Here is a 9,802-nt window from a genome sequence, read left to right on the forward strand (position 1 = left end):
CAGTTTTTGCAAATAGTATTTAAAAATTTGTTTAAATATAATCACGAACAATTATTTATACAAATAAACAGAAATCAAATCAATGTCAATAAATTGTTAATTTGAAATGACGAAATTGGAAAAATAAAATAAAAATAAATAAATTGCTGCTTTTAAAAAGCCCGCCTTAACCTTTTTGATATTATAGAAGATTTTCTCGCACGGTGGTTGGCCGGTTCTTGCACGCTCGGCTCAGGCGGAACGTGACAATGAGTCATGCCTTTTCGTGCGTGCAGCCGGAGTTCATCGATTTATAAGACGTTATCACGTCAAAAAAAAAAAAAAAAAAAGAAAGAACGATACCAAAATGGGGGGATACAGTTTGGTGTTGCAGCTACATATCTATCATCTCCATTCACAATTTAATTACACCACTGCATAGCTAAAGGATCAGAGAATTCGTTACGCCAAGTGAGGACTGTGACGTACCGCGCGGTGGAGGGGGGAAGCGCCGCCATTTTGAGGTCATTTTGCTGCGTTTCCGAGATTTAAATTTAGTATAACTTTGGACTCGGAGAAGCTACGACGTTCGTTTGGGTTTCAATCGTCAGCTCTCGTCAAAATCGATTCGATTGCATATTTTATATATATCTAATGTATTTTAGGTCATTTGTTTAGTATATTTTAAATAAGAATTGTATGGTACAGTTATACTCTAAAAATAGGCTTATGAATATAAATAAAAAATTTAACATTTTCTTTGTCTCTGTGATAGTAAATTTTTTGAATGACTCCCATACAAAATAATTTTAAGACTTTTAACTAAATCGAATTTCATCTTTTAAAAAGATAAAATATTAATTACATTTTTTTCTGTACCCAGGACATCTTCCTGATCCAATTAAGATATTTTTCAAGCTTGCACAAACTCCAGATGTTTACGTGTCAGTAACTTTGGCATTGTTGTGTTGTTGTCACAGGCATTCCCCACAAAGCTCCGATACATGTGCATTTGCCTGTCGGAGGTGATATTCATGGAAGGCTTCATGAGGAAGATATACAACTTCATAAACGGCCTGGAGATACTTCATTTGATAGGTAAGTATCACCCAAACCATCCCTACTCTCCCCCCCCCCCCCCTTTTTTCCACCCCTTAAACATTTACCACGTGTAGGCTGTTTCCGAATACCTCCTCAAAGAACCGTTTAGTCCAAGTGTCCTTAAAAATGCATGTTAAAAGATGCCAGCCATCATTGTTGACCTCCGGAATAGTTGTCAGGATCCTTACAGGGTCCCCGACGCAGCCTCTCTTGGAAGGACGAGTCTATACATTCGCACGTGCATCTTGATGGTCCTTCAGGGATGCTCCCATGGCTGGACATGAGACCATAGTCGGTATCATAATCAACCAACTGCTGAACTTTTTTTGTTTCTGTGCATTCATCAATGTGAATGATCAACTTGATTGCGCACAAATTATTTTTTGCTTAGAAATAAATAGCGAAGAGACTGTAAAAAAAAAGTCGGTTTACGGACGATAATTTTACGTGATAAAGTAATAAGAATACATTGATGAAAAATTGCATACTTTTTAATTTTCAAATATGATTTACAGTTTTTGCAAATTTAATTTAAATAATTTGTTTAAATATAATCACGAACAATTAGTTAAAAAGCCCGCCTTAACCTGTTTGATATTATAGAAGATTTTCTCGCACGGTGGTTGGCAGGTTCTTGCACACTCGGGGCTCAGGCGGAACGTGACACTTTTTCGTGCTTGCAGCCGGCGTTCATCGATTTATAAGACGTTATCACGTAACAAAAAAAAGACCTAAAAATGTGTTAATTTTTGTTTTAATTTACGAGGTTTGCTTTAGTTTTCGAAAGAATTCGGAGATCCTGCCACAAATACTTTCTCACTGAATACAGCCTTCATACTGAAGGATTCTTTGTTCAAGAGTGCAACGGTCAAGGACGTACAAAGTTGTTCCTACTAACAGTAAGCCTGATTGCAGTGATGGCGAAAACCGCTTCTTAATCCATCGTGTAGTTTAGAAGTAAGCGAACTTTTTTGTTGTACTTTTTAAAGATAATATACGCGAAGCGTATATATGAGCAAATGAAATTCGCAATAGATCTACTATTCGCTTGTTTAGAAAGCTACTTATCCAACGACTTATATTTAATACGCGAATTTAAACTGAAGTGAGGCGTCAAAAATCCAACTTGCTACAGCGCATCTCATCCTTAGATTGGAGCGTTCATTTAAATGGGAATTTACTTTCTCTTTCCAATGCACGATTTCTGCCATTGTCGCTGTCCTTGTCTCGGTGTGCGCTGTTGCCAGGAGCGCGCCATAGAGCGCATTATTTTCAGACACAACTTTGTAAAGTAATGAAAATTTGTATAATGTATGTAATAAAAATTTTATTTTGTAAGGAAAAAAATTTGGAATGATAACTGTGCAGATACACTTTTCCTGATGTATTTCACCAACGGCATTATCTGATCATTTCAATTTTTTTTTTAAATTTCTAATGAGATGTAATTGAAAGACGTCATCTTGGTTTCAATTTTTTTTTGTTTGGTTCTTTTCAGCATAGCACATACTTTCATGGCACGCCTCGTTACTAATAATGACTGACTGTTAGCAAATAGTTTCTCGTGTGAAATAATAGGTAAAAATTGGTGTTTATCATTTAATTATCTTATTCTGTCAGAATGACTACAACACTAAGAGTACTGTCAGTGGTCTTGGGAAAATCAAGAAATAGTATAGTTAGTTATTATGATTAACGATAGTATAAAAAAATAAAATTTTTTAACTTTAACAAGCCATGTAGTGTCAACCTGACGACAGTGTTCGCCATTTGCTATGCACGTACTGCAGTCAGAGCGCGAGGCAGACTGTGGTAAGCAAAAGGCTGCTGGAGATGGACAAGTGACCGTTGACAGTTCACGCGGCAAGGGCGGGTGACTGTGGTAAGCAAAAGGCTGCTGGAGATGGACAAGTGACCGTTGACAGTTAACGCGGCAAGGGCGGGTGACTGTGGTAAGCAAAAGGCTGCTGGAGATGGACAAGTGACCGTTGACAGTTAACGCGGCAAGGGCGGGTGACTGTGGTAAGCAAAAGGCTGCTGGAGATGGACAAGTGACCGTTGACAGTTAACGCGGCAAGGGCGGGTGACTGTGGTAAGCAAAAGGCTGCTGGAGATGGACAAGTGACCGTTGACAGTTAACGCGGCAAGGGCGGGTGACTGTGGTAAGCAAAAGGCTGCTGGAGATGGACAAGTGACCGTTGACAGTTAACGCGGCAAGGGCGGGTGACTGTGGTAAGCAAAAGGCTGCTGGAGATGGACAAGTGACCGTTGACAGTTAACGCGGCAAGGGCGGGTGACTGTGGTAAGCAAAAGGCTGCTGGAGATGGACAAGTGACCGTTGACAGTTAACGCGGCAAGGGCGGGTGACTGTGGTAAGCAAAAGGCTGCTGGAGATGGACAAGTGACCGTTGACAGTTAACGCGGCAAGGGCGGGTGACTGTGGTAAGCAAAAGGCTGCTGGAAATGGACAAGTGACCGTTGACAGTTAACGCGGCAAGGGCGGGTGACTGTGGTAAGCAAAAGGCTGCTGGAGATGGACAAGTGACCGTTGACAGTTAACGCGGCAAGGGCGGGTGACTGTGGTAAGCAAAAGGCTGCTGGAGATGGACAAGTGAACGTTGACAGTTAACGCGGCAAGGGCGGGTGACTGTGGTAAGCAAAAGGCTGCTGGAGATGGACAAGTGACCGTTGACAGTTAACGCGGCAAGGGCGGGTGACTGTGGTAAGCAAAAGGCTGCTGGAAATGAACAGTTGACAGTTGACAGTTGACGCGGCAAGGGCGGGTGTGCGCAGGGACGTACGAGAAGGTGGAGGAGGAAGAGGAGGAGATATACGAGGTGATAAACGTGCACAAGCTGAAGCAGGCGACGCCAAACCTGCGGGTCATCAACCTGTACGGCATCAACTTCGTGGACGACAGCCACATCGAGGCCTTCAGCTCCAACTGCATCCAGGTGGCTGCAGCCTCCCTGCTCTCTTCCGGGAGCCCGGCACTCGCCGGCACTCGCTGGCACTCGCTGGCACTCACTGGCACTCACTGGCACTCTCTGGCACTTACTATCACTCGCTGGCACTCGCTGGCACTCGCTGGCACTAGCAATCGCTGTACTCACCGGACAAGTACTCACTAGCACTCACTGGCACTCACTGTACTCAATAGCTATCACTAGCACTCACTGGACTGCACTCACTGGACAGTCCCGCACACTTCCCCAGTTCAGATCCCTGCTCGCTCGAGCCACTTTTTGGCTGGAATTTAAAATATATATATATATTTTTTTGAGATAATTTATACATTTTAACCAAAGTCTCATTGGCCATTCACTTGTTAACAAAACTGCGGGAAGAATTGGACTTTAGGTTGGATGTGTGCAGTTTAACTAAAAGTGCACGTTTTGAACATTTGTAAGACAAACTAGGTCAGTTTAACCTTAAATTTGATGTATGATTTGTTGTAAACATTATATTTGAAAGATTTGTGCAATGGGAGTGCATGACTTGATGTAAGCTTTTGGACATACGCCATTGCTAAGCACATGTATGTCTGTAGAAGAAAACTACAAAAAACACAAATAAAGCAAAAAATTGCTGTTGTCAGGATATAAACGCCACACAATACTCCACAACAGGAATATGTTCAACAAAACAAAGAAAAATGGACTGACAGAACGAAAAAAACCCCACAAATGATGACAGCACAAAAATACCGAAACCAAAAAATTCAGCACAACAGTTGAAACGAGACAAAAACACAGCAAAACGAAAAGACGAAACAAATACAATAGTTGTAAACAGTCTAAATTAAACTGTTTAAATATACCTTTTAAACTAGGACATTCTTTTCCGGACACCCTGTACTTGAGTAAACTGTATTATTGATGTTCCCTAATACATAATTGAAACTGGGACACTCTGTACTTGAGTGAACTGTATGAGTGATGTTCCGTGGCGTATTGCAGCTGGAGTGCCTGGCCGTCGACTTCTGCTCCAAGGTCACCGGCTCCAGCATGAAGACCTTGTTCCAGCGCAGCAGGAGGCTCCGGTGTCTCCTCATGAACGGGACAAGTAAGACCCGGTTTACAAACCACTCATGAATACAACAAGCTGAATGTTCAGCCGCCCCATTTCAGACCATCGCTTTGTAAATTACGCAATAACGTAACGCGAGTATTGGTCAACTCACAATTTTCTTTAATCTCGGCTTGCGTTTCCGGCGGCCATGTTTTTGAAGGGAAGTGTTCCGATACCTTTTTTAGACGCAAATGTTAATGTGCATAGAAACCCACTACGTACATCAAGTTGACACTTGGTAAAATTCACACAGTGATTTAAAAAAAATGGGGTGTGGCTGTGTCACGAACACGGCCGTGTGTGTTGTACGTGAATACGTGTACGTAACAGGTAATATGTTCTATACAAAATATAAAATTCGCTATTTTTTGTTTTATTTTAACATCATGCTGTAACTATTTTACACGAGTTTTTTTTTATATATGCAATCGATAGCTTTTGACGAGAGCTGACGATTGAAACTGAAACGAACGCCGTAGCTTCTCCGAGTCAAAAGTTATAATAAACGGAAATCTCGAAACGGAGAAAAAATGACCTCAAAATGGCGGCGCTTCCCCCTCCACCGCGCGCGATGCGTCACAGTCCTCGCTTGGCGTAACGAATTCTTTGATCCTTTAAGTATCCAGTGGTGTAATTAAATTTTGGATGGAGATGATACATATGTAGCTGCAGTGGCGTAGCCAGGATTTGTGTATGGGGGGGTGTTAAGAAGCATGCCGCCCCCCCCCCTCCACTCTGTAATAAAGCGGGGGGTCCGGGTGTCCTCCCCCGGGAAAATTTGGATTTCGAGGTGTAAAATAGTGCTATTTTAGCAGTTTTCGGTAGGTACTTAAATTTAAATATTGTAATGGTAAAATTTTTTATTAATTTTAATATGAAATTTGTTTGTGTGATGAATAATAAATTAATTAAAGATTTGGTGCTAAGGGGGGAGGGAGGGGGTTGAACCCCTAACACCCCCCCTTCCTCCCTGGCTACGCCCCTGTAGTAGCTGCAACACCAAACTGTATCCCCCGATTTTGTTATCATTCGTTCTTTTGGATTGCCCCCCACTGCGGAAAGTGGTGTTCACGTCAGGAAGGAGCCCGGGTGTGTGTTGGCAGGCCTGAGGAGCGAGCACGTGATGCAGGTGGACTGGGAGAAGACCAGCCTCCAGGAGCTGGACGTGACGGGGACTGACCTGTCCACCGAGTGCCTGGTGGACATGCTCACCAGGATCCCGGGGCTGCGCTTCCTGTCGGCCGGACAGCTCAACGGCTTCAACGACTCGGTAGGCCCTCCGCTCCCCCAGGCGGCCGTCACGTGACACATGGGGGGGACGGGGGGGACACGCCCCCCCCCCCCCCAATAATAAAAGTCTTCAATTTAGTCCCCTCCAATAATATGTTTAGTTTCGTAGCTTCGTAGTTTCTCCTGATGTTTAAATTAATGATTTTGTGTGGATATAGAACCAGCAGATATGTTAACTGTGTTTTTACAAATTTGTTCTCTGAAAATATTTTTTATAAAAAATAAATTATATAGTGCAACTAACTATAATTAGAATATTTAGGGGAAAAAATGCCTAAAAACCACCTTTTTGCACCTTCAACCCCCAAATTTTTTCCCGGGGGAGGACCCCCGGGCCCCTTGCTTTTTTTTTTTTTTTTTTCTACAGGGGATGGATATTTCTTATACAACTAAATCAATTGAAGCCCCCCCCAAAAAATATATCCTTGCGACGCCCATGCGTGACACGTGACACTGCCTGTCAGGCTTCGTGCGTCAGTGCGTCGTGCACGACGGAGCTGGGCCGGGTTCGCGATTCAAAAACTGCGCACACGACGTGTTCGAAATTGAACTCTTGCGGTTGATTTCAGCCAGTGAAATTTCCACGATGTATCCTACATCTTTTGGCAGTGTTAGTAACTATATTAACTACCAAAATTATTACCCCGTGACATCTGACGAGCAATTTGTGAGCGCAGTTTTTTTTTTTTTTTAAATAATAACGGTTATATAAAATTTTTAGTTAACTATTCTAATCACGAAACTTTTTTTTTAATTTTTAGTTTTTGCTAGTGACTTATAAGTAGAGACCTGTAAAATTCGCGGATTCATTTCGCGATAGGATATAGTCCAAATACTTTTGACATTATTTTGCTTCAGTGATTGGGCCACAGTTTATCTGAAGGACTCTTAGCCAATGAAAAATCTTTAACAGTAGAATTAGCGAATCACGATCATTCCAGTCAACAGGTGTCAAGAGTCGGTAACCAATCAGCAGATGTAATTTGCACGAGTGCGTAGAGGATCATGGAGTCTATCCATTAGGGATCTGAAATCGCGAATTGTACAGGTCTCTACTTATAAGCAATAGATTTAATTATTTTTTTAAAAGCAGGAATTACGCCTGAGCTTTGTAATATCTTGACAATTTCTTGACACAGTATGATTGATAAATATAAACCGCTTCTCTAGTTCCGCCAAAATGGCTTCCCACTTCCGAAACTACAGTTTGAGAACTTTAATTTGGAAACCAATCTACATGACACCCCTCGGGGGGATTCTTGAATGCTCTTCGTGAACAGACCCCACTGTGATATGTCGAGTAGTTTGGAAATGGCGTTGTTTTGTGTGAAGCCCTGCGCACCGCGTGTGTGTCCGGGTGGGCTGGGACCGCGAGAGAGAGAGAGAGAGATGTCCAGAGGACAGTTGCTGCCCCGGCAGGTGCTGAAGGCGTTCGTGGAGATGGGCAACCCACGCAACCTGATCGCGCTGGACCTGGACAGCTCGGACAACCTGACGGACGACGGACTGCACAAGTTCCTGTCGCGCTACGGACACCAGCTGTGGGGGCTGGCGCTGTCAGGCATGCCGCACATCACCGACCAGCTGTGGCAGTCCGTGCTGCCCATCCTCAACAACGCCAAGTGAGCCGCTAGCATTGGCACAGAGACAAGCAAGTGCGATTCTTACAGCGGAAACTGAAACCGCTGTTTCGAGCCTTATTTGTTGAGTGGGTCCATAACTTCTAGCAACCAAGTAACTGGACAGGCGGGTTAAATATAATCTAACTTCTCTACTAAACAAACAATAGACCGGAATAATATAAAAACTGCGTGGAAATGTACGTTCTCATGAGAAATATAAAAATACAAAGATATAACTTATCTACTAAACAAACAATAGACCGGAATGATATATCAAGTGCGTGGAAAGGTACATTCTCATGAGAAATATAAAAATACAAAAATATAACTTATCTACTAAACAAACAATAGACCAGGATAATATAGGTACCAACTCCGAGGAAATGTACATTCTCATGAGAAATACAAAAATATAACTTCTCTACTAAACAAACAATAGAACAGGATAATATAGGTACCAACTGTGAGAGAGAGAAAGATACAGACAGGCCAGGCCTGACTGACTGATATCTGATCCTCGCAGGATCGTGGTGATGGGCACCCAGGAGAGGCTGGGCGTGAACATCCACGTGGACCAGCTGATGGACGGCATCGCCAACAACTGCCCCAACCTGGAGCGCCTGGAGCTGCGCTGGGACCCGGAGAACCTGCGCTTCTCCGACAAGAGCCAGAAGGCCATCGACATCCTGCGGGTCAAGTGCCTCAAGCTGCGCTGCCTCGTGCTCAGGTGAGGCCCCGCCCCTACCACTCTCACAACACCACTCGGACAGTGCAGGACATGGCCAAAATCTTAATATATGTTTTTATGGTTTGATTATTTCAATAGTGAGTAATATGTATTGTTAATTATTCATTTCTTATTGAATAATTATTGATAATTTAATCATGTATTTTGAAGTTAATAATACATTTGTAAATTTATGTTTATTATTGAGAATTTTCTTCTTTATTTCTAGCTCTTCTCTCACTCTCTGTGCCGTTATTACAAGCTTTAGGAAGGGGACAGGATAACGGCACACTTTTACAATCTTTGATTTTGATAATGCGTGGATAACTCATCAATCAGCAGAATGATACCTCGGACAGTGCAGGATGTGGGCTAGGGACAGGTGCGAGGGTCCCAACCCCTCTAAATTCTTTATTGCTCTATTTTATTTTATTTTGATCCTTTGCCAGAAAAACAAACATTTATTCCCCAGATATGCAAGTCCACGCCTTTACAACCAAATGTCATTGAAGAACCACGGTTGGGACATCGCGAATGTGTTTTTGTTTGTTTCTCCCTCGCAGCGATGGTCGCTACTACGAGATCGTGAAGGCCAACTTCGAGCGAGCGGATCGCAACACGGTGGTGCGCACCACGACCAACTGCCGCGTCTCCAACTACTACCTGCTGAACAACTACAAGGACCTGGTCTTCAACTGAACCTCCCGCGGACCCCACGCAATCCCCGGACCACCGCTGCCCCCTCGAACCCTCGGGCCCGCGTCGGACTGCATTCCGCGCACTTCCACGGTCACGCGCATTCAGGCAGTTTGGAAAACTCACGCATTGCCGTGTGTAACACCCGGAAATGTTCCTCAATACCAAGAACTGTTCCTAAAAAAATAATAATTAAAAAAACATTTGTACAAAATATGTTATTCATAAGATGATGCTAAATTAAATAACATTTTTACACTTAATTACGTATTTTATTTTCGGGTTTTTTAATTGAGAGTACATTGGGCCAAAGTTC

The 9,802-nt window shown here is 43.0% G+C and overlaps 1 protein-coding gene across 4 annotated transcripts in view; it reads left to right on the forward strand.

Annotated features, from left to right (window-relative positions):
* LOC134537074 (F-box/LRR-repeat protein 2) overlaps window positions 1-9,749 on the forward strand; it is a 37,480-nt gene extending 27,731 nt beyond the window's left edge. For all 4 annotated transcript variants that reach the window (XM_063377306.1, XM_063377307.1, XM_063377309.1 and 1 more), the window contains 7 exons: window positions 960-1,077; window positions 3,874-4,034; window positions 5,040-5,145; window positions 6,255-6,421; window positions 7,861-8,063; window positions 8,587-8,790; window positions 9,354-9,749. In XM_063377306.1, the coding sequence (XP_063233376.1) occupies window positions 960-1,077; window positions 3,874-4,034; window positions 5,040-5,145; window positions 6,255-6,421; window positions 7,861-8,063; window positions 8,587-8,790; window positions 9,354-9,489 (1,095 nt within the window). In that variant the 3' untranslated portion in view covers window positions 9,490-9,749. The remainder of the gene's footprint in view (window positions 1-959; window positions 1,078-3,873; window positions 4,035-5,039; window positions 5,146-6,254; window positions 6,422-7,860; window positions 8,064-8,586; window positions 8,791-9,353) is intronic.
* The last annotated feature ends 53 nt before the right edge of the window (window positions 9,750-9,802 follow it).

Source organism: Bacillus rossius, chromosome 11 (assembly GCF_032445375.1).
Source record: "Bacillus rossius redtenbacheri isolate Brsri chromosome 11, Brsri_v3, whole genome shotgun sequence".
NCBI classification, from domain to species: Eukaryota; Metazoa; Arthropoda; class Insecta; order Phasmatodea; family Bacillidae; genus Bacillus; species Bacillus rossius.